Below are 26100 nucleotides of genomic sequence, written 5' to 3'. Positions count from 1 at the left end.
ACTAAGGAATATGTCCAATTTAGTTAGTGTTACAAATCTCCCTGAACAACTATTTAAATCCCCTGCTAGAAGGACTTCATTGGCTATCATATTTTGAATGCTATTATTTTATAGGTTTTCATTATTAGTGTGTCTTTCAAATTTATAAAACCAGTTATTTTTACAAAATGTAACTGTATATTACAATGAGAAATTAATTAAATTTCTGACAGTTTATGGGGGTTTTGCTGTTTTCATTTCTTTTTAAATTTTGATTTAAATCTATTCCCCCAAACAAAAACAATCAGAAAAATATTCAAATATTTTGTTGAACCAATATCAAAATCACCTTCATCACTTGGAATGGAAATACAAAATTGAACTGTATTTTTAGCACAGTGACTCTTTGTCAAGATTCTCTCAGCCAGGCACTCTGGAACTTTATTTTATACTAAGTTCTCAGCAGGGAGAAACAGCTGGGTACTGAGCAACAGGTCAAATTACAACAACAACCACCAAAAAAAGCCTGAAACGGGAAAATAAACATAACCATTAAAAATCTAGTTCTGAAAGTTATATTCTTGTCTGTCTGACATATCTACAAAGATTCATGACACATCTAGAAAGGGTGACACCAACAGTGACATCAACCTTAGAGCAGACAGCACTCAAGTTATTTCTGCATTAGCTATTCTAAATGGGAGCTAGTTTCTCTAAACGTAAATAATATAAGCTATACACAGAGAAACCCAAGTTATATTTACACACATCTAGCTTCCCTGACAGTTATATTTCTGCTGAATTGTTTCATGAGATATAACTATAAAATTCAATTCACCCCTCCGAGCAAGACAGCCATTTCCTACTAGCAGGCAACTCTGCACCTTTTATTTGTGATGCTTATGAGTATCTGTGTGTGCACATAAACTGTGAGTATATCAAAGAAGTTTACTTCCAGCTCATATTTCTTTGACACTTTGACACCCTTAGCAGGCTAATCCCTCTGCTGTGGACCCATTCAAATTCTAGGCAGACACAGGTCCATTGACAGTAACATAAATTTTGCTTGAGATGCATACCAGGATTATCTCTTCCACCTTTAGAATACCACTATGGCCTCTTACTTCTTGGTCAGATGAAAATACAAGGAATCTCTGAATTCATCATGAGAGGATTCCTACGACACTCATAGAGGTTGGCAAGGCCTCATGGTTTTCTTTATAAAGAAGAAAAGATTTTTTCCCCTTCTCAATTATTAACTTCAGAGTCAAGAGTATTATTCTAGAGGATAAATTATGCAGATTAAGAATACAGACTATCAGGTAGTGTTCACACTTAAATCCATTTCTCTGTTAAATCTTCTAGGAAGAGTCATAGATCCCTTTCTACTTCTACAAGAATTGAGAAATTCGATAGTGTGCCTTTCTCTCCTGGTTGCTGTACTCCTGGTTCAGCTCAGGCTGAAACTCATTTTGATGCATGCCCTTTCAAGAAGCCAAGAGCTGACTGCCCCCTTCAGATCTTACAGGATCCAGAGGTTCCTTCATCAGGAGCAGACAGCTAATCAGTCTTCAGCACCATTTGATGTAACAAGGTCTGGAGGCCTGTAAGATACAGAGTGTATCTGGGCAAAGTCCAAACGAGGGAAAACCACAAGACTTTGGTAAGCACTAAGCCTTATGGCTGCTTTAAAGGGGGATCAAGAATCCTCTTAACTAGATCTCTCATCCATGAAAAAGGCAGATTTATAACTGACATGATGAACGCTAATACCTTGTCACTTGCTGCTAATATGTTTTCTTTTCTAGACTCTCACAACAGATTTTCTTCAAAGCTTCTTTCCTTGCAGGTAGTCCAGACCTCTTAACACATCTGAAGCCAACTGAAAGGCATCTTATGTACCATTTGACCTCTGACTACGCAGCTGCCTGAATTGCCATAGGTCATGGACCTCACTTCTATTACTATTATTTAGCAACCCATAATAAAAAAGCTTCAACAGGTCTGAATAAGCAATCATGGCCATCAGGGTATTCCATTATGAAGATCCACCTTCTAAGCCTTATTACAACATTTGGGTCTCAGTGCCAGAACCATTTTCAACTGAGTGAGGGATCTCAGTCTTCCATGCTGTAAGAGTATTTACTGTGATCTTGACTCATCCTTAGCTGTAGGAATTAATCACATGAGTACGTTACCACATTGAAAAAGTTGTTTAAGTCAACAAATTTCAACACTGCACAGGCCAAGAGCGCACAGAGCACATGAAACGCATGGTAACTCATTACAAAAATGGATTCATATCTTGAGTCTGCAGGGAAGAGTTACAAATTCCTACTACCAACACAATCTGAAAATCTGATAGTGTCATAGAAGTGTCCACAAAGAAAAAAACAATGAGATAGACTCTGCAGAAGAGGATTTCTACCAATGCTACTTCTGATTTAGATGCATGAACATTAATGGAAGAAGATAGTCTTCTACTAACACTACTGTTGCCTAGAAGAGCTGTAAATCAGAGACCCAGGGCATTTAATTTACCATTAAGGACTCCTGTGCATCACGGCCTCTGTAAGAACTATCATCATCAACTGTGAGTTTTTGAAAAACACCTTTGTTTTGTAAATGGAGCCAGAGGAGTGTAAAATATACCAGGAGCCCATGCAACACAGGTTTAAGTAGAACTTCAACAACCTAATACCATTTCTATATGGATGAATGAAAAGGATTTTCCTGACAAGGCAAATTGCAAAACTCTACTATCCACTGTGAAAATATGTTGCCTTCATTTATTTACTGCCTATTCAGCTGCAAATATCTGCTGACCACTAAAAAGACTGAAACATAAAGGCAGCATAGTACTTCTGGAGACTGATACATGCATACACTGATGCCTCAAAAAACTGCCCAGTTAAATCCTTTTCTCTGTTTTCTTTACTGCAGACATTATTGAGAACACTTATCAGCTAGTTATTTAGTCTAAGCAACGTTAACACTGTGTCACTCTACAATTCCAGTTTACTGAAACAATGATTTGACCCATAAAGAATTTTGTATATATGTGGGTATTTATGTACAAATATACATATATTTGTACAAGATTTTGTATCAACTGAGTTAATCTGCAAGCCTGTAGTACAGTAGGTGGTAAGATTTTAGTGAGTTATGGATAAATATTTTTTTGTATCTTATCTACCACCTTTTAGCAAAAAAAGTGACTGTACTCTAGATTAAGTATCTGTTGCAGGGCCTGCCCCTATTACTCCTATTTCCTCAGCTCCTAGCAAAGTTAGGGAAAACATACGAAAGAGTAATTCTGCAGAAGGCCTGTGCAGCTTGCGCTATCAGACCCAAAGCCAGAAAAAGAATTATAATTTCTTGTCTTCCCATAAGACCTAGTGACAACTTTATGTATGCATATAATTACTATAAATAAAACACCCATTTGATTTCATACAGAGTGGGATAAATTACATGCTTGCCAGAGCATGCATATGGGAAGATAGTGCAGGTAGCTCTCTAATGATGGAATGGAATGGAACAGAACAGAATAGAACAGAATAGAATAGAAATAATATAATATTTTTGTTGGAAGGGACCTAAACAAATAATCTAGTCTAACTGCCAGGGCTGACCAGTAGTTAAAGCCCCGTAGGGCTGTGTCTACATACCTCTTAAACACTGACAGGCATGGGGCATTGACCACCTCTCTAGTAAACCTGTTCCAGTTTTGACCACCCTCTTGGTGGTGTAATGTCCAGTCTAAACCTTCCTTGGTGCAGCTTTAAAACACCCCCATGTGTCCTGTTGCTGGATCCCAGGGATGAGACCAGCACCTCCCTCTCTACTTTCCCTCCTCAAGAAGCTGTAGAGAGCAATGAAGTTGCCCCTCAGCCTCCTCTTCTCCAAGCTAGACAAACCTGGTGTAAAACATTAGGATTCACTTCAAGCACTACAGATATCCACATGAGTGAAAGGGAGAAGTCAAAATGATCATTCCCAGGCTATGACTGTGCACTGCTATGAGGGAGACAGTAAAGGATGCTAAACAGAGTAACCTGAAATATCACAACATGCTTCATCACAGTCCTGATATATAGCCTGGTCTGGCAGATTTTTATCAAACACCTTATGTTGAGATCTGCTTACTAATTTTTTTTTATTCTGAGGATGTTCTGATACAGCCATCTAGAATATAGCTTAAAATAGCACAGGAAGACAATTTTCTCATCTGAAAAGACAGTGGACAAAATTTGGTTTATAGAAAACATCATTGCTATATAAATAGAATATCTTACTCCACTGAACCATAGAGTTTGGGGTTTTTCTCTAATAAGTGAAAAGGAAAACTTGATAGTTTTAAGTTAAATTGTACAATCACTGGGTTAAGGAACATAAGGTCAAGACTCAGCAGTTATACTAGTGTTCTGACATACATTTCCTTGGAGTATTTTATGAGTATTCATCCACATGTCACTGTCAAATGCCTGGTATATCTTGGATTTGTTTGATTCCATATGAAAAGAACTCATTTGTATAAAAATATTTTCTTTTAGAAAATATCCACACTTACTAACCCAAAGCTCTTGAAGGAAAATCTCTGTAGTAATTGATTATACAGATTCCCATTTCTTGCCAGAAGGAGACTCTATGCAAACAATGAGGTGCATTTTAACATTTCCATAAAGTCACACTTACTGAGGGGGAACAGTGCACATTTTCCCATTGACTTCAGCATCAAAAGTTCCATTTCCTGAATGTCTAGAAACCTAAGCCAAGCCAGATTGGAGACCAAACTTTTTTTTTTTAAAAAAAAAATCAACCATTTCCAGTCTCCTCACTAAAGCACTCACAAGGATGTTCTGTGCACAATGCAGTTCTTCTTCACAGACCTGCATGGAACGGTGCTATGGCATAAAAGCTGCTCTGAGCTAATTCAAGCATACCACTCTTTTATCCTCTTTAAGTGCTAAAAATTATAATGAAATGTTATCTCTGTGTGAAACAAAACTACTTTCTAACATTTTCATTCTCATTGATTCAACAGCATTCTTGGGAAAGGAGTCCCATGTAAGTATGCTGCAGTAAGACCTCCTCCAGTGTAATAAACTGTGGAAAAAAATTCTGAAAAATAGGAAAAAATTTAACACTAATTTATTAAAGCAGTGTGATTTTTAATGTACAAACACTAGACACTCTTGTGAAAGAGTACTTTTTCAAACATATACAGATTTTGTATATAAAAAATATATGTATACAAAAATAGAGAGCTCAGAGAGGGTCTGCTTGAATGTATTTTTTCAAATTGATTAAAAATATGTCATCTGGTATGTGAAAATAGCATTACTATAAAGCAGAAGTTACAAGCAAGCTGAAGGTGTAATCATTTCCACTTTGAGGAAAACATGTAAGGGGAAGAAAACCACCCTAACTCTGGAGTAGGTTATACATTCCATACAAGAAGCTATGGTTTTTATGTTGCAGAATTAAACATGAAGATGTGCATCATCAGTCTGTGAAGAAAAGTGGCTGAAGATGCCACTCCCAAATGTAATAGTGGCTTTATCCCTTGTACTGCCATCACTCACCTCAGTCTGTCCTGTGCCTGTAAGAAGGAAATTAGAAATTCCTGCTCAGATAACAAGAAAGTGAGTGTCACAGGAACACTATAGATTAAAGACAAAAAGAGAGAGAAAACTCAGATAGGGGACGTGGAAAGTATTACCAAGGAAGCAGTGAACCTGCATGGAGCCAGGATGGATCAGCAAAAGGGGCAACACTCATCATGTGGAAAGCTGGCACTGAACAGCATTGCAGCACTTTTACTTGGAGTTTGTCTGCAGAGGAATTGCTCTGGGCAAGCATTCTCCCTCCCGGTGAGGACAGTCTCATGCTGCACCTGGCACACTTAATTCTTCACTTGCCTAAAGATTCACATTACACACAAGGTCTGATAGACTTGGCTGGAAAAGGACAGGAGTGAGGCTGGCACTCGCAGAGATAGAACATGAGACTGTTCTTCGCCCAGAAGAGGCCATAGCAGAAAAACAGTCCTTACAGTTCCTACTCTAGAGGAAAGGGATGCAATCCAGAGGGACCTTGACAGACTACAGAGGTGGGTCTGGGCAAACCACATGATCAACAAGGCCAAGCATAAGGTCCTGCACACGGGTTGGGGCAATCCCAAACATGGATACAGGCTGGGGGATGAATGGATTGAGAGTAGCCCTGTGGAGAAGGACTCGGGGGTATTGTTGGATGAAAAACTATGAGCCAACAATGTGCACTTGCAGCTCAGAAAGCCAGCTGTATTCTAGGCCAGAAGTGTGGCCAGCAGGTGCAAAGGAGGGGATTCTCCCCCTCTACTCCACTCTCATGAGACCCCACCTGGAGTACTGGGTCTAGCTTTGGAATCCTGAGAACAGGAAAGACATGGACCTGCTCAAGCAGGTCCAGAGGAGGGCCATGAAGATGATCGGATGGATGAAGCACCTCCCCTGTGAAGACAGGATGAGAGAGTTGGGGTTGTTCAGCCTGAAGAAGTCTCCAGGGAGATGTTATAGAGCCCTTCCAGTACTTAAACAGGGCCTACAGGAAAGATGTGGCAGGACTCCTTACCAAGAAGTTTAGTGATAGGATGACGAGTAAGAATTTTCAACTGAGATTAGACATTAGGAAGAAATTCTTTACTGTGAGGGTGGTGAGACAATGGAACAGGTTGCCCAAGTAAGCTGTGGATGCCTCCGCTCTAGAAGTGTTCAAGGTCAGGCTAGATGGGGCTTTGAGAAAGCTGATGTATTGGAAGGTGTCCCTGCCCATGGCAGGGGATTGGAACTAGATGATTCCAACTCAAACCATTCTATGATTCTAAAAAAAACAGAATCACAGAATCAACTAGGTTGGAAAGGACCTTGAAGATCATCCAGTCCAACCATTAACCTAACACTGACAGTTACCAACTACACCAGATCCCTCAGTGCAAAGTAGACCCTACTCAAACACCTTCAGGGATGGGGACTCCACCACCTCCCTGGGCAGCCCATTCCAACGCCTAACAACCCCTTCTGGAAAGAAACGCTTCCTAATATCCAGTCTAAACCTTCATTGGTGCAATTTGAGGCCATTACCTCTTGTTCTGTCACTTATTACTTGGTTAAAGAGGCTCATCCCCAGCTCTCTGCAACCTCCTTTCAGGGAGCTGTAGAGGGCGATGAGGTCTCCCCTCAGCCTCCTCTTCTACAGACTAAACACCCCCAGTTCCCTCAGCCACTCCTCGTACGACCTGTGCTCCAGACCCTGCACCAGCTTCGTTGCCCTACTCTGGACACGCTCGAGTCATTCAATGTCCTTTTTGTAGTGAGGGGCCCGGCCCAAAACTGAACACAGGAATCGAGGTGCAGCCTCACCAGTGCCAAGAACAGGGGTAAGATCCCTTCCCCGTCCCTGCTGGCCACACTATTGCTGACACAAGCCAGGATGCCATTGGCCTTCTTGGCCACCTGGTACACTGCTGGCTCCTGTTCAGCCATCTGTCAATCAACACCCCCAGGTCCCTCTCTGACTTGCAGCTCTCCAGCCACTCCTCCCCAAGCCTGTAGCGCTGCTGGGGGTTGTTGTGGCCCAAGGGCAGACCCCTGCCCCAGCTGGCCTCAGCCCATGGCTCCAGCCTGTCCAGGTCTCTCTGCAGAGCCTCCCTACCTACGAGCACATCAACACTCCCACCCAACTTGGGGTCATCTGTAAACTGACTGAGGGTGCACTCCATCCCCTCGTCTAGATCATCAATAAAGGTGTTAAACAGGAGTGGCCCCAAAACCGAGCTCTGGGGGACACCACTTGTGACCGGCCACCAACTGGATTTAACTCCGTTCACCACAACTCTCTGGGCCCGGCCATCCAGACAGTTTTTTACCCAGCAAAGTGTGTGCCCATCCAAGCCACGAGCAGCCAGTTTTGCCAGGAGAATGCTGTGGGAAACGGTGTCAAAGGCCTTGCTAAAGTCAAGGTAGACAACATCCACAACCTTTCCCTCATCCAATAAGCAGGTCGCCCTGTTGTAGAAGGAGATCAGGTTTGTCAAGCAGGACCTGCCTTTCATAAACCCATGCTGACTGGGCCTGAGCATCTGGTTGTCCTGCATGTGTTGTGTGATGCTACTCAGGATGAGCTGCTTCATCAGCTTCCCGGGCACCGAAGTCAAGCTGACAGGCCTGTAATTTCCCAAGTTATCCTTCCGGCCCTTCTTATATATGGGTGTCACATTGGCTAATTTCCAATCTGTCGCGACCTCCCCAGTAAATGATGGAAAGCGGCTTGGCAAGCACCCCAGCCAGCTCCTTCAGCACCTTCGGGTGTATCCCATCCGGTCCCATAGACTTGTGTATCTCTGTGTGATGCATCAGGTCACTGACTCATGTATTGCGGGGGGTTCGTTCTCCCAGTCTCTGTCTTCTGGCTGAGGAGGCTGGATTCCCTCAGTACAAGTAGTCTTGTTATTAGAGACTGAGGCAAAGAGCGCATTAAGGATCTCAGTCTTTTCCTCATCACTTGTTACCATGTTTCCTCCTACATCTAGCAGGGGATGGATGCTCTCCCTGGTCTTACTTTTGCCACTGATATAAGTATAGAAATATTTCTTTTTGTCCTTGATTGCTGAAGCCAGATTGATTTCCAGCTGGGCTTTATACCTCCTGATTTCTGCCCTGCATAGCCTCACAGCATCTTTGTAATCACTGTGAGTGGCTAGCACCTTCTTCCAAAAGCTGTAAACTGTCCTTTTCTCCCTGAGTTGCAGCCAAAGCTCTCTGTTTAGCCAGGGTGGTCTTCTCTGTCGACAACTTCTCTTAGAGTACTTGGAGACCACCTGCTCATGAGCCATTAACACTTCCTTCTTAAAGAGCACCCAGCCTTCCTGGGCCCCTGTACCCTTCAGGATCACCTCCCAAGGAATCCTTTCAAGCAGGTGCCTAAACAAGACAAAGTCAGCCCTTTTGAAATCCAGGATGTTAGTTCTGCTTAGCCCTCTCCTGCCTTCTCTAAGAATATTATTTCTTGATTGCTTTTCGTGATGTACCTTAGTTGTTCTGTCATGAAATTTTCTGTGACACAAGATCTACAAGCATATAATTTGACAACCCTCTCTTTTTGCATTTCACATTGTATTGAAAACAAAAAGTCAATAAATTTAGGATTAAAGTATGTAGGAGGATATACCAATACCCATGGGCCATATCCTGGTTACTGCACCACTGAGATCCAAGCCATTCCTCAGGAATGCAGGAGGGGTTACTAAGACTGCTGGTGCACTTCCTGCTGTCCATGTGCAGTCACAAAGTTGAGACCCTCAAAAGTTGTACTATTCAGGTTAAAAAGTATTTTGTGCATTTTAAAATTGATAAATTATTAATGAAATTAATTAATAATTAATCTATATCAATTATTTAATTATATACCTGGCTATTTTCCTAACCTATGAGTATTTTCTGACTCACAGTAGCAGCAACCAGTTTGCACCATAAAAACAGATAAAGACAGTTGGGTAAAGTAGTTTTTGACGTAGATCAAGAGCATTGAAAATTATTGAAGATACCATTTCACAAACTGTAGGGGTCTAAAATTGGATAAAAAGTCAATGAATTCAGCAGCACTAGGTGATGCATTGTTGCTGATCAACAAAACGCTGCTTCAGCAAGGATCAGTGACAATACACAATCAATGCAGTTGTCATCATTATGATACACATTCTGAAAAAAACAAGATTAAAAAAGAGACAGATTTTAGGATAGGCTAGGGACAGAAAAGAAAAGCAGACAAGGAAACATGGCAGCAGAGATTGCTTGAAATTACCACTTCAGTCCAAAGAAACACATCTTGTACAACAGCAGGCCAAGCTACTGCAGTCTCATTCATGGAACAAGCTGAAATTCAGTGTACATTTTTCCATCTCATAGCCACAGAAAAGTCAATCCTGATATGAATTAGGTGTTTGCCACCTATTTTGCTATAAACAAGTAATCCATTGTAGCATTATAGCTATACTTTCAGATCCATGGAGTACAATGAACCATAGCTGTGCATTTTAACATGTCTGAAACATCTTTTGCCTTTCCTCTATACCCTTCCTACCTCAGAGCTCTTCACAAATATCTATATGTATCAGCCTACAGCTACACATGGCAGCAAAGTCGACATGATTTAGGATCAAGACTGTAGAGGAGTAAGTTGCGAAGAGAACAGGGCACAGCCTTGCTAGTGGTGGAGATGCTGAGCCTCTGTCCTAAGCCAGTTTATTAGCAGCCAGAGCTCCTAAGACCAAGCATCACACTGAAATTCTGGAGAAGCTTAGTGTGTCTCCTGCTGCTCAGGACTCATGTCCCACTGGAAAAGCAGGGAACAATGAAAGGCAAAAAGGCCCACATTCTCTCTCCTTGGTGAAGTCTTTGCAGTTTTTCTATTCATAGGTGTGACTGTAGCAGCTGCTGAGTGAACATGGTCCATGGCCTCTGCCTAACCTCCCCTCTTGCATGCTGTACCACAGCAGACCACAGAGCAGTTCAAAATTACAGGATGAAAACCACACAGCAGCTTTGTGGCAGAGCTGAGAACAAGTTCCAGGAAGTCTGGGCTCCTGACTGGTGGCTTCCACCACCAACACCAGCACCAGCCTCAGCTGTCATAGGCAAAATGTGTCTCAAGCAGTTGGAGATTTTTCCCTTCCTCAGATCCGAAGTACCCTAACCAGCTCAGATGGTCTGGTTCAGTTTCTAAAATAACTGTCTTGGAAAAGTGAGGAAAAATCTTTACTGCACCAACTTAAAAGCAACTCTTATGTCCATACAAAATATCATTTATAGCCACAGGTTATACAACTCACCTGAGATACAAGGCAACACAATTTAAACGGACCTTTAATTGGTAAGTCTTCTTGGTACAGTACCTAAAGCTCTGATTACGCCATTACATACAACATTAGTATATCTAGTCTTGGGATGGTATAATCATCTAGAATTTCAATATGCCATGAGGATTAGTATTGTTATCACTCCAAACACAAACTGATATAACTCTATCTAACTGAGGCCTAAAACTGCATTTTCTTAATAAATTGAAAGGCTGATGTCAAATATTCACTAGGGAATAAAACTTTAAGCTCTCTAAACTAATTAGCTTTGGAGTCTACCATCTGACAGTTGAAATATCTTGTTGTTTATGCTTATATCACTGTAGCAATGATATATATTAAAAAAACCTGTAGAAATTTCTGATAGATCTTTTTTATTTACTTAAGACAGTTCTACAACTCTTGTAATAAATCATTTAAGTCCTTCAGACATCTTCATGTGCAAACTTAAGATGGCCTTAAATAATTCACTAAATGACTTCTTAGGAAGACAAATCTCTCCCACAGGGTCAAACTCAAATGTCAAAAATACCAGTGTAATTCCAAAGGTGTTGATTTAGTCAAGGATTTGCTATGGCTTTTACTGCTGTAGATATCCATGGCAGTTCAGCAAATCCACTGATAATCAGTGAGACAATAAAAGTATTCCATAATTAAGTGATATGTAATGTCCAACAGTGGTATACTGGTCTTGCCAAAGCCAATGCTTCACTTCAGTAGTTTCTTCACTGACAAAAAAAACCCTTGAAATTGTCCTCAAACGATATTGTTGCTCTCTCAACAGAAGAAACTATCACCTATTGTTGGGATTTTAGAGGGCTTTCTGCGAGAGAATGGACATGTGAGCAATCCTGTGTGAGAACAGGACTGATAAGGGCCTCAGCCTGAGCAAGAATGCGATAAGGATGTGACCCTGAATGAGGGGGGAGAACCTCGACGAGACAAACACCCCCGGAAGGGGTTGGGACGGAAGAGGAAGTTACCCAAGGCAGGAAGCCTGGCACGGCTGATGGGGCACTTTTATCCAATCAAAAGAAGGTTTAAAGCGTGGGCTAATTTAACTGTCCACTCTTGAGAACTTGCACTGCATGTTACTCACATGTGCGGGAGAACATTTAAAAGGGCTTTCTTAGTTATAATAAATGGGCATTGCTTGATCACATTGGTCGTGTGTGTGCTCAGCTCTCTCGCAACCTATGACTCAGTGTATTTCTAGATCTTTTGCTTAATGATGCTTTGTTAACAAGGAAATTTTTTACATAAATCACAAAATTTTTGACATTCAGTCACAAAGCATGTATTAAATATCAAATCAAGCAGTTTTCTAATCAGAGTACTTTAAACCCCAAGAAAAATTGATCCCATTTGGGTTTTTTTGACTGTGCCTATAACACTATTGTTTAGTATATTATTAATCATAAGAAAAGGATCAATTTCTTTTTCCAAACCTACCCTGTTTATATCATACTTTTAGAAGAAGGTATTTAACATTCAAAATTGAGCCAGAAGTGCTTGCATCAAGCTTTTGGTTTTAGAGTTTTGAAATATTAAAAATAATTGGGTTTTGCTCTTTATGGAAGTATCAATGTCATATTTTACAGCACCCCATTTCACTAGGTTTTTTTCATTTTAAATGCCTTTGTAGAACAACTTGATAAATACTCCTGTTCCTTTCATGAGTAGCATGTTTATCTCTGATCTATCACTTCAAATCAAGAGGGAAATCATCAGCATTGTCTCCTCTGACAAACTGTAAAGGGAAAAAAAATCAAAACCAAATAAAAACAGAAAAGGGAAACATCCTGTGTCCTTTTAAATTATTGCTGGCTTAATCTCTCTGTTCCTCAGCCTGTGACCCAAGTTCCAGTGTACCTCTTTCTGTCCTGAACTCATCTCACAAGCTGTCAGTGAAGTTTGCTGCTATTAAAATATTGATGGCTGCAGCTCCTAAACATCATCATCATTACCATCTGAAATAATGTGCAAAGAGCTACCTCTGAAAGACATATATAGCCAGTCTGAGGAAACACTGGAGTCCAACCCCCAGGCAAATGGAAAAGGACTTAAGTTTCTTTTCCTACATTCAGTAGGCTGAAGAAAAGCAAATGTTTTTTCAACTGAAGTACTATTCCCACACCTCACAAATTGCTGACAGTCCTTCTAGTGAGGGTATCTCTCAATTTCTGCAAGTCAGACCACATAAAAGCTAAAGTGATGCTTGATTAATGGACCTGCTGGTTACTGCTTTTATTTATTTTAAAGCCCTGGCTGAAACAAGGGCAACATCTCAGCTTTGCACTCCTGGATGGTCCCTATGTACATTTTGGCATTGGAAATGTTCCAAGAACCGTCACTTAGTTATGGATTCTTTTCTCCATGTTCATAATTCACAACACTCATCATATTATAAACTGAGAAAAAGAAAATAAAGGGCATTATTTCCATGGCTATCATTTATGGGATAGACTTTTCAGTTGACTATACTAAAGCTTTTCAGTCTCCAAGCAGACTACTTATATGAGGTTGCAGTGTGGTTGCTATAGTCTTGCCAAATTTCTGTTATCTATGTTTATGTCATTTGATAACAATCTTTATGAGCTATTTGTACTTAGCCTTCTGTTGGGATAAAAGGACTTTGCAATGGCCTAATATAAATGTGATTCTTTATATGATTGCTGGCCATATATGAATACTCTGCACTAATAAAACCTTTTTTCTTCTGACCAAGATAATCTTCAAAAGTGCAAACAAGTACCTTCTGAAGTATACAAACCTAAGCTTTGTTTGATATAATCTGGGATGTGCTACAAAAGATGTCTGCTCTTGCCAGGGAAGACATTAAAGGAGCTTCAAAAATTGTAACAGCTTTCATAAACTTTCCCATTAGTAGTACTATTATAGCTCTAATCATCTGTCCAGTTCCTTTACCAGCTGATAGGAGAGACTGAAAGACAAAACTGGACTCTGGTGGATTAAGAACACATGTATTATCATCAGACAACAGCTTAAAACCCCCTGATTGCATTTCCACTATTTTCCAGGATAATGTGAAAGTCAAAAGAGATGGTAAGAAATATCAGTCTCTCAAAAAGGCAACATACCTAAATGCCACCTTCAGACTATGTCATCAAAATGTATTTGGGCTCATAAAATGACATACATCTGAAGTGAGCAGGGCTGCAAATCTCACTGCTATCTTCCTGCATCCAAGGCCAGGGAAGCATGCTGACACAGCAAGGACCCAGGAAAGAAACCCAAAAATGATGAAAAGTTGAGAAAAACAGATCCACAGGGAAGTGGTTCTATGAGGAGTTCTTAGCTGAGGAAAGGGAAGTTTATGGCCATTTAGGTCACAGTGTCCAAGCACATATGCTGGTCATCAAATTGCTATAGAGGAGTATTCTTCAAACTCACAGACAGTTATAGCAATATGAAATGGCTAGAAGTTGAAGCTAGATAACCTCAGACAAAGCAAAAATAGAACATCTTTAAAACTTCTGGAAACTCCCCATTACTGGCAGTGTTTTAATTAAAATTGGAAGATTTCTAAAACCTACACTCTGCTTCAAATAGAGATTAACTCTGGTGAGCCATATGTCATCTGGTCAAAGATAGTTTGACTGGATGACCACAATGTTTCCTTTTGGTCTTACAGACTATGCGTCTATTGGCAACTATTTTTTTGAGAAATAGTTTCTTAGGAACACCCTGGAAAACAGAAAACTATTTAGAAATCAGTAATTTTGGGTTTATTATACATTCAGACAAAGTTTTTGTAACAGCTACTGATGAAAGTGGATTAAGTCTCAGTTTGGGAAACATACTTTAAAAGAAATTGTTAAATTGGATCTTTTTCAAAAGCAAAGATATTCTGGCCTTTATATTTATTTAGAACTTCAGCATCAATGGGACTGACAGCATATACTCTCTCTCAAAAAGGGGAAAAAATAATGTCAAACAATAATCTAGGTTAAACACAGCTTATGTAAACAACAGTCAACACACCAACAGATATGATTGCTTTAAGTGGATTATATGGAAAGGATTTAGAATGAGTGTTTTATTTTACTAAAGGGTTGTTCATATTCATAAAATGCTCAGTGTGACAACAAAATAAATAAAATTCCATAGAATACATAGTACTTGCTGCACATGTGCCATTTGCAGAAGTTTTTATTCAACTGTCATCACTGTTCCCATTTCACAGGTAAGGAGTCAGAGCATGAAGGAGTGAAGTCGCATGAGGAAGGCCACACACATTCAAGCAGCACAGCTGTGAACAGGTTGTAGCTGCTTGGCACCTCTGAGCCGGTTTAAAACTTGCAGCTCGAAGGATGGTGAGGATCAGCCAAGGAAAATGAGTGGCTTTCCAGTGACACTGACTTTTTTTAATGATCCTAAAAGAAAGGAGGTTGTTACACACAAAAAGATGGTCAGGGGGGAGATTCCTTTGCTTTGCTTTGCAAAAAGATGTCTTTCCAGCTCCCTGACCCTGCCTTTAATTACCTGTTAATAATGTTAGATATGAAAAATTATCTATGTGTATCATGATTTCTTGCTGTTCACCATTTAGAGTGAGATAACCACTATAATTAAGCATTATTGTCTTGCCTGTGAGAAGCAATCAGACAGTTGTATAAAAATGTTGATGCATTACATCAGGACCATGCATTGCTGGCAGAAAGTTCTCCAAATGCAAGAGAGGGAGAAAAAAAAAAAAAGGATCTTTAATCCATTTCTCTATGAATACCCTGCACTATAACCAATATCATCACTATCAGATTAAGCTGGATCCCTCAGAAAATGGCATGTAGAAGCTATTCTGTCACATTCTTAGACAGTCTGTTCTGAGATGCTCCTTTCCAAAATGTTTTCTTTCAATCTCTTTTTCTCCTGATATTCTGGCATTTGGCTCTTCAGGATCAGCTTCTTCCAGAATGATGCATCTTTCCCTGGTTCAAAACTAGGATCTCTCCACTTCCTCCTCTTCCGACTCCTCCTGATATCCAGCAATTTTATAGCCCAGTAGCCAAATGGCAATTTGCTATCTCTCTGTCACTAGCAATGCAAACTCATGATAATGACAGCAAAAGCACACTTAGTAGAACACGAGACCATAAAAGCTGTCAGGGCTGCTGTCTTTCCTGGCAAGCTCTTAGAACACAGGTTAGAAATGAAATGACTAATTCTCCTTTACCTTTTTTTTAAACATTTAGTCACCATATTATTTTTCAACTATAAACTCACTTTGCTGCTAAAAAACACAGGAGCATGTACTGCTTTACCGGAACTGTAAAGAAACTCAAACATTGTTAACACCTACTAGCATCCATGTTTTAAGCACTGCCAAGCTCCTTCATAGCTCTTTACTTTTACATGTTTACAACTGCTATGATGAAAGAGTCATCTTATGCATTTAAATTTCCCACACAGAGATTTACCCAAAGTGCTGTTAAGCCTGAGCAAAATCCTTCAGCTGCTCCTGAATTGTGAGAGGAATGTAACAGCCCTTTCCTTTTTAGGGTACTAATAGATTTTCTTTTTTTTTTCTTTTTTTTTTTAATGTAGTATTTGCACATTACAATGTAAACCTGCACATGCCTGTGTGACCTGGCTGCATATGCATTGTATACCCCTCATTAACAGTTTCACTTTAAGGAGGATGAGCACTCACAGCTTGCAGGGAGAGAGCCAACCAGGCAGATGTGCCATTAAGCAAGAAAGCACAGACAGTGTTTAGAAACTCTGACAGAGAGGTGATGAGAAAATCCTATCCTAGAACGGAGAGATTTTAGAAAGCATTTAGATAGCTCAAGGTACACAAGATGAATGAATCCAGTGATGTCTAGTGAAGTTAGCTACACAGCATGCTGCATATACACTTTACACTCCTAGCAAAAGTGGCTGCAACCTCTACTAGTCCCTGCTCAAATCAATTGACAGCTGAAGACTCCCACAGCATGCTGCACCATACTGGAGTGAATGCCACCCAAATAAATTTCTCCAACCTTTACCTCCACGGTTGTGATGCTGAAGGGTCCTCTGATGAAGCAAAGAATGGACACGTTTTTTTCCTGCTCGTTTTTGTTATCTCATTAATGTACAGTCATCTGTGCAATTATGATATTCTGCACTGTTCTAATACCTACAGAATATAAGGTAGGAACCAAAACATGTATTCACAACTAATTACCTATATTCTAAGTAGGTACATCCAGGTACAATCCAGATACAATCCAGCTAATTTTTTGAAGTCTTTAAGACTTATTATGTTCAAGACACATGATGCTATGCAATATTCAGAAAGGGTTACTTTTTTTTTTCCCCCCCTCTCCTGTGAGGGAGGGAGTCCCTTGCAAAGCCCCAGGCCACTGTATACATGTAGGGTCTTTTGCTTTTGCTGCTCCAAATAGATCAAACTCAATACACCAATGAAATCTACCTCATTTTGAATATTTTTGTCTCAGGAGATTTTAGCTACTTCTCTGAGAGATGGCTGAGTCCTTGCCTGCCTCTTTAGAGTCAGCCAACACCTTTTTCACTGACGATGAAGTCCAAAGATCATAACAGCAGCATTACTGCAATCCCTATAAATTGTTGAGTGCTGGAATGGGATATTTGACAGTTAGTCTGACACTAGGCTTCTGTGATGTTGCAAAAACTTGATAAAAGTGGTGGAGCAATTAAGTTTTTCACAACATACTGCTGGTCAAAATCTTGACCTAACTCCTTGCCATCCCGTGGTCTTCCAATTTCCCTGCCCATCTCACTACCAGATTACGAAAATAATTATATGAAAATAGCAAGAGAATGCAATTCTGCTGGATTTTTTTTTCCTCAATCCATTTGCTACACTAATTAGGAAGTGAGACAGTTAAAACCTCTTGTCTAATCTCCAGTTATTGCCCAAAAGTTAACAGTGAGTTTGTTATTGCCAAAGAGTTCTGTAAAGTGACTTGACAACCAGAAAATTGGGCTGTTCTGAAATCTAGTATTTCTTTTTAATGCACATGCAATTAGCAATATGGAGGGCACAACAACCCTTTAAGGCAGGTGATAACAACTGGGATAATCATGATGAAATACAATTGTAAGTGTAAATAATGAAACACAATAACTTAATTAAAGAAACACTTCCATACTCCTGACAGTAGGCATTTTTGTTTTCTAAAATTACATTACACTGAGTTCTTACTGGCTATTTTTCTGCTTTCAGCAGAAAACATCAAAAGGTAATTCCACTAGGAAGCTTCGGTGATTATATTTTGGGGTTTTCTTTAAGTACTAATAGAAAAGTCAGCTCTCTCATTAACATAGTAGCAGAATTAGACTTTAACAAAGTTTTTATTCTTCACAAATAAACCTCAGTCCCACTAGTGTTGCAATTAATTTCATTAAATATTTGTACTTATTGCAGATAAATGAAGATAAATTACCATTATATGACAAAATTTGCTGACTGAAGAACTGTTATCTCCTGTTATAGCAGTACTGGATTTGGCCAGTACAGTACAAGGGGAAAGGCCACATATATTCACATGATACTGTCTGAACATGCTCTGGATGAAGTTCTTCACCTTTGCTCACACCCAAGGCTCATTTGAGCTTTGAGCTGGTTTTGTATCATCCACAGACTGAACACTGTTCCATGTACTGAAAAGGACCATCAAACTAGGATGCTACTCCTCAGAGCAATTAGACATTTCACCCAACCTTCTCAAATGTTTCAGGTATTGGGCTGGTGAAGACAAGGGAGAGACCTGTTACAAAACGTGGCTGCAATTCCACTCCATTAATGTTCTATTCACTAGATTTATCACTGTGGTTTATACCTCTCCATCTAGGTATACCATAAACCGCAGTCCAGTCCATACTGGGTCACAAATGAATGTAAGTCTAATGCAGCCTCAACACAGTAAAATTATTCTTGATTCCTGCTGAAGCAACACAGACTTCTCTGTCATTTTTGCTGATGGAGAATGCAGTTTAAACTAAAACTAGACCTAAAGCTAAAAATATACCAGGCACCCCTATAAGCACTGATTTCAATCACCATTAAACAAACAAAATACCATCCAACTTGTGCAAACATTACAACATGAGAAGCAGTTAGGACAACACTAATTACAACAGGATGTAATGCAGTTCTTTGTCAGTGAATAGCAACTTATTATCTCAAAAAGCCCTAAAAAAAGATCCAAGTTGTAGGACTATTTGCTCATGTTTACATGAAACTTTTTAATAATCCAGAGGTTGGTGCTATAGGGAGATGTTGCTATGCCCTTTCACACACTGATTCAGTTCATGTTCACCCAGCAACAGGCTCCTTAAAAATAACAAGTCTGATTCTTGATTTTGACTAAGCTAAAGATGGAAGGATTGCTCATGTAAAAGCTTTTTGAGGCAATTAAATAGAGGGTCCACAGTGGTAAATGTTGCATTATTTAATAACTAACAAATCTCCAGTCAAACTCTGAACATGGAAACCAGCATGACAGTTCCTATTATTTTGCAACCAAGTAGAGCAGTACTGATTCTTTGCTCTCTGAGTACTTGTACATGTTATGGCTACCCAGGCAGACATGAATAACTCACCTGGTCCCAGTGTTTAACTGTTGTGTTATTCTATTTGGCTAACAAAATCTTTTTGTTCACTAAAGAGGTTTAACAACTTAACACTTAGCAATGCCAATATGAAGAAAAGCCTTACCCATAACCACATTTTCATCTGAATTATTCTAAACTCTAATTCCACAATACTGGTTTTAAAAGTCCATGCTTTTAGCACTGTAATAACGTTCTTCATTACTTCTGAATTTTGTGCTCCCTACATTAAATCCAAATTGTTCAAAGCTTTATTTTCTCCTTACTCAACATCATACTGCAATCTTGGAACATTTACATTAATAAATAATTGGAAAACACATCTTGAAAATGATCTTAGCACTGAAAACTTAATCCTCCTCTCTATTTGTGATGAATAGTCTGATCCAGAGTGATTGAAAGCATGTTCCACATGCAGTGGCATATTCCTTGATGAAGCAACACTATAAGCTTGTGGTGAAATCCATCTTTTTCCCTACTCCTTAGACAGCTATCTCCATATCAACAGGTATAACTACACAGCAACATGATGAAACATTTACTTGTCCCCGCTACAATTCTGTTCTCCTCTGTCCTCTCATGAACATCCAAAATGTCCTACCAGTAATAAGGACAGGATTCTGGCATTACTTTCCTATGCCCTGAAGACAGACCAGATCATTTGGTGCTGTCTCATCAAAGACACATTGCCCAGCATTTTACACGATGCTACCAGCAGTTCCATTCAGTTGGTTATGGCAAAGGTAAGAATCCCTTCCCCCACCCTGGGACTAACATTTTTTTATCGCCAAGTCATACAGATCTGCTCTGTGTCTGGTTAGGTCAGGCTGGGTAAAATGTAAATGTCTGGAGAAATGTTTCCCCAGGTATTCTGATCATGGAGCAGAAGTGAAAAATGCATGACACTTCTGCAAAATCCTGTTCAAAAAGGGTATCTCATTGAAATTAGGTAGCTTTACTTCTTATATCAGTGGAAGAGAGACTGGAAATATTTCCATTTCTAAAAGATGAGTAAACCTAACCCATCAACTAGGAGTTCAATCCTCAAATAAACCTACTTGAAATCAATTAAAAGTAAAAAAAAAAAGGAGATGTCATTTTAGTTGAGATTGATAAACAAACACTAATGCTGTAAAATGTTTTCCTCATTAGTAAATGTGATGCTTTCCAGGAACATGAATTATTAATTTTATATTTTTGAGCACTGCTGTGGGCCACATGTCTTTTTCTCTGTTGTGATACAAAGCACTGGGGACCTCATAAGCAAAATGGAACAAACTTCAGTTGATATGTATTTGAACATATTATCAGTCTTAAATCTGCCTTCTATTACCTTAAGAATGGTGTTCTAGGATTATTGCTTTATCATTTATGCTACTTCATTCTGTGGGATATTTTTCACCATATGACTCACAAATTTCATTATCACAGCCCTTCACTACAAATACTTCATCTCACGTAACAGTTTAGTATAAAAAGACAGCTTTCTCACCTATATTGTCCATTTAACTTCTATGTATTATTGTTATCCATAAGCACTTTAACTCTGACATTTTATTGGAACTGCAATTTCATCAGTGACAGAAAAGCTCCACCTGATTTTCCTTATGCATTATACTGATGTAACATCTGACTTAAGAGACTGAGGTTGCAATCATTCTTTGCAATTTTTTTCACTCTGTGACTCTTCATTTCACCGCTGCAGCAGACCCCCAGAGGTGCACCATACCTCTGTATTCCCACCCCTGGAAGTGCTGTTATAGTTTGATTTCAATAGAGGGCCTACCAGCCCTCTATTTAATAGCTGAATTGAGAGCTTCATGGCTCATTTCTGCTGTGGACTGATTCTGTCCATCTTCCTACTTCCTTTTTGCTCCTGCTCCCATTGTTTCATACGCTGTAGTGTCACCAAAATAATTTTGCTGAGCAAACTCTATGAAGCTAAAAAAAGGCTCTCAATTCATGGTATGGTGCTTTCATTGACCCCTGCCAAAGGCCAACCACAAGTAGCAAATTAGCTGAAGAGAGTGGAAACTTCTGTAATAGATTTCATTCAACAATTAGCTTTGATGCATAGTACTAATCTCTGCTTAGAATCCACAAATTTCTCTCACTTCTTTGGTTTTCTATCAACACGTAGGAAACACCATGTAACTATATACAGGCATAGAAAAGTTGCTGTGGATAAAGCTATGTTTCAAATTTTCTATATGCTAATCTATGTTGGGGACATTAAAGCCTCATTTTGGCATCTCTTCCTAAAACTACTTAATCTGTTTCATCTCTAAATGACAACATGTAGCACTGCTAGGCAAAGATGTGGATGATAATGGACAAAACTGTGTTGCACTACATATCCTTTATCTTTTCATCTAAGTATAGAGTAACATTTGGTTAATGCTGAAAAAAATGATCAAAATGTCTAATCCACATGTCTTCAGCTTATGTTCCCTGTTGGATCTATTCATATTGTTTATAAGTGTCAAGAGGCTTTTTCAGAAGAAAAAGAAAACAAGCTAAAGATCTTCAAAGCAATTCATTAACTGAATAGCAAGATTTTATATTACCTATTTATCCTTCCCTGTGCATTCACACAGAGAAATCAAATGCTATCCACACAAGTGGTTTAGAAATATCAGATCTCATAATGGTTCTTCCATTATATGAAGGTTATTTACATAATGAATTGCCACTCAATAAAAATGACATCATTTAAAATTTCATAAATGAAGCAAATTAGTGATCCACATCTGAAGCAAGCACAGATCAAGTTAATTTTGTGTGCATGTTACACAGAGAGGATCTTAACCATTAAGTAAACTACCATTAAATGATCTGGAAAGTAAACAAATCTCAGTCTTCCTTTGTTCACAAATACACATGCCATCTAATCTGCTGCAAATATTGGCATAAGATAGAGTCACACTCATAAATATAATAGCATATATTACTGGTCCTTTAAAAACCACACAACCATGCAATGTGATTTATTTAATATTAAATCTCTTGTTTTTAAAAGGTCCCATTTTTTGTTATAATACAATTACATTTCCAGTCTGCTTAATAATCATTAAATGTTATACACACTGAGGACAAACTGGCCTTTATTCTACGAATACATGTCAGTATGTTGACACGTCTGCAGCCACACAAGAGCTCCCAAGCCCAGGTACAGTAGGCACAAAGTCAATTACAAACACTTGGGCCATATCTAGGTATTAGACAGACAGCTTCCCTTTGGGTACAGAATCATTAACAGGGTTAAGTACCCTGCACAATCCTTACTAGAACTCAAATAAAGTGATATTTAACAATGATTTACAAATTCAGAAATTGTGTACCAGCAGCAGCACAGATAAGGGACAAGACCTAGATGATCTAACATGGGAAGTGCTGGAAAATAAATGATGGCTCTGATTTTCTGCTGTGCTCTGCCTTAGAGTATCTCATGATTCTGGCCACAGTAGTCTGGGCTGGCTGCCAGAGGTGCAGAAGGGGTATCTGGAAGCTGACTGTAACATCAGTTTATGGTGGTACGTGCATGTGAACTTGTGCATTTGTGCGTAAATTGCTCCACCTCTGTGCACACAGGAAAGAGCGTAGACTGATGAAGATGTGAGCACTTTCCTTTCCTTTTACAGTATCACCTATTCTAAGTGCAGTGCTTGTTGTTTGAACCGTGGGTCTCAGCACTCACAGGAACAGAAATTTGGGCCCTGAACATTTTCATACTAATCCCCAAAATACACTGCTCAGCAGAGCTGCTGGTGCTCTTAAAGGGTTAACCAGTACAGCCCTATCAACACAGGGGTGAACACGCTTTGTGTTCACCTCCCTATCCTTGTCCTATCCTGAAGAGAAACTTCAGCCCTAAATACAGCTTTCCAGACTGCAGAAGTACCCCTGTACGATGCTCAACTTCTACACTGTAAAACTACAGTATTCAAACTGTCTTTTACAGATAACTTACTTTTCATAAATTGTCAGTTAGAACCTGACAAATCCTTCCCAGACAACAGTCATCATCCACAGACTTAAAAAAAGCTTGACTGTAACCACTGAAAAACACCAGGGACTTGGAGGTTTGTTGCCAAGAATGGGTTTCATGAACAGCATAAAAAAGACAATAGAATCTTCTCCAAATTTCTTTTCCAAAAGAAAACCAGAGGAGTTCAAATTCTACAGTCAGTGATGAAGACACTAAGCACTGAAATGGAAGGATTAAAACACAAGTGTGTCTTGGATACATATGTAAGACAAAATTATACTTAACTATAAATCAGTAATTAAATTATATTGACAGTTACCTGTAATATTATATACTCCAAAGGTATGAAACCATTTTTCAAACAGATTTAAAATTAAGATCAGCAACAATTACCAGAAGTACCACAGAAAAGAGCATTCTTATTTTAATCCCACATATACCAAGTCCAGAAAAAGCTCAGACAAAAGAAAGAGAAACTTTCCTCTGAATGTTGTACCATCCCACATTGGTCATCTTCATTCCAAAAGCTGTTTGATTTACAGAAGATCTGCAGACCTAAATGTTACACATGTGGTTTTGCAGGGAAGCACAGTACAGTGATTACCGCATTAACAAAATTCCTGTACTCCTCCATGAATAATGTTGGACCTTATCTTCCAAGAATAGCACAGACTTAATAGCATACTATTGTCTTCTCCGTGTTTTAATGAGAAGCAGAACCTTAGTGAACAGATAGTGTGTCAGTTCTTGTAATACTATATGCCATTCAGGTGAATGTCCTCTGGTATGATATTTCATATAAAAAATGCAAAGGCTTTTGCTTCAGACATATACATGGATTTTCTTACCTTTGGTTCCATTGAAATGAAGCTGTGGGTACCTCTACTTGAGAGAACTGACCTTTTAATTGTTTTGCTATGGTAGAAGTGGTAGTAATCCTTCAGTGTACCAATCTGTAAGGGGAAAGAAGAAAAAAAGAGAGGGAGATTTAATTTATGAAAACCAGTTGTCTGTTTTTCATTTCTAAAAGCCTATAAATTATGCAATTTCCTCTGTGCTGAAATGTTACTTGAACCCACTGATCATCTTTCAAAAGGACATATGATATGAAATGGATGGAGTGTCCTTGAGGCAGTAACTCCATAACCAAAGATTATAATTGAAGCTGCTTAGTCTGGCTGTATCTACCTTTTTAATGTTTAATTTATATGCAGTACTTTAAGTAATTCTATATCAATCTATATTCAAACTGTCTTCAAATGGCAAGTGTAAAAATAATCAAATGGCTATATGGTTATTAAAAAGTATTCCATGTAGTTTGCTTAAGGAAATGTACTGTAAAATGCACTAGATTTGGTTATTTATATAATTAAATTGATAAAAAGGATGTTCACAGCATCAGCCTATACAACAGGAAGAGGCTTTTCTTTCTGCCAGATGTGGTCAAGAACTAAGTAGAACAAAGTTGCAAATGGTAATCTCACAGGATAATGAGTAGCTTGAAGTACAAAATCAATTAATGCAAACCTGCAAATTTCACAATGGTACAATAAAAGTACTTCTTATCCACCCCATCAGTACACAGTAGCAATGTAAATATTAAACTAAGACAGCGTTCACAATTTGACAATGAAATTTTCCCTTCCAGAGTAATTAATATCTAAAACATTCAAAACTTGAAACTTTAGTTTTATGCACTTATAAAAAAAACACTCAACTTCCTTGTCTTTAGGGAGAATGTCTCTCCAACTCACTTGGAATCTACCTTCTATTGCACTACAAATCCTGTAAAACACTTAATAATTTAGTTACAAGTTCCTTAATGATGAGCAAAAAAGGGACAATTGGGCTTACTGTCATTTCAAAGTGACCTCAGAAAACACGCGCGGTTTTGCAAACAAATCTGAGTGAAATCACCAGAGAGGATGGAGCAACACTCAAAACCAGTAATCTAAAAAACCCCTAGTATTCTGAATTTTCATCTATAAGAATACATGTGCAGGAAACTTGAGTTTAACAGTAAAGGTTCAAGGAAAACTGGAAATAAGTCACTGAAGAACTCCAAGAATATGCTTTTAGAATGTTAGAAAACAAAAATCTCAAGAAAATGTCGAAGTAGACTAAGAAGAAATATTGATAGAAAATTATTATTTCCAAGGAGTACTTGCAATATTTTATCTTAAAATTTAAAAATGCAAACAGCACAGGGAAATGATGGAGAATCTTTATGGAGAAAGAAAATACAATCAACAAATTAAATGAATTTACCTAATGAAGAAAACTGCAACAGGGTCTAAGATGTTAATCCCAGACTGTGCAGTTGGTCCATCAATATCTTCCTTTCAGGAAGAATGACTTTTTACTTTGAATCAAATTCTGAAATATTCAGTTAAACCTAGTTAGTTTGTCATAAATTAAATAGGAATTGGTTCGGCTAAGCCTAATTAAAGTATGCTAGCACTGTGATAATAATTTTCATGTTTGAAACTGTTTGAAATACAACTCCAGCTGAAACGGTGCAACACTGTATCATGAATGAGCCCAGTCTCACATTTCCATACGCATGCCCATAAACAAATCCTCCTTAAACATATATGGGGAAGCCTTCTTGCAGACACCTCAAAGAGCA

General features: G+C 38.8%; 1 protein-coding gene across 4 annotated transcripts in view; it reads right to left on the bottom strand.

Moving 5' to 3' along the window:
- Positions 1–26100, bottom strand: part of PCSK5 (proprotein convertase subtilisin/kexin type 5) — a 245810-nt gene that overhangs the window by 198303 nt on the left and 21407 nt on the right. For all 4 annotated transcript variants that reach the window (XM_026866351.1, XM_026866352.1, XM_026866353.1 and 1 more), the window contains exon 2: positions 24320–24424. In XM_026866351.1, coding sequence (XP_026722152.1) covers positions 24320–24424 — 105 coding nt within the window. The remainder of the gene's footprint in view (positions 1–24319; positions 24425–26100) is intronic.

Source organism: Athene cunicularia (assembly GCF_003259725.1).
Source record: "Athene cunicularia isolate RWA chromosome Z unlocalized genomic scaffold, athCun1 chrZ_part2, whole genome shotgun sequence".
Taxonomy (NCBI): Eukaryota; Metazoa; Chordata; class Aves; order Strigiformes; family Strigidae; genus Athene; species Athene cunicularia.
Note: the sequence above shows the minus strand (reverse complement) of the source record. Positions and strands in the feature narration are given on the sequence as shown.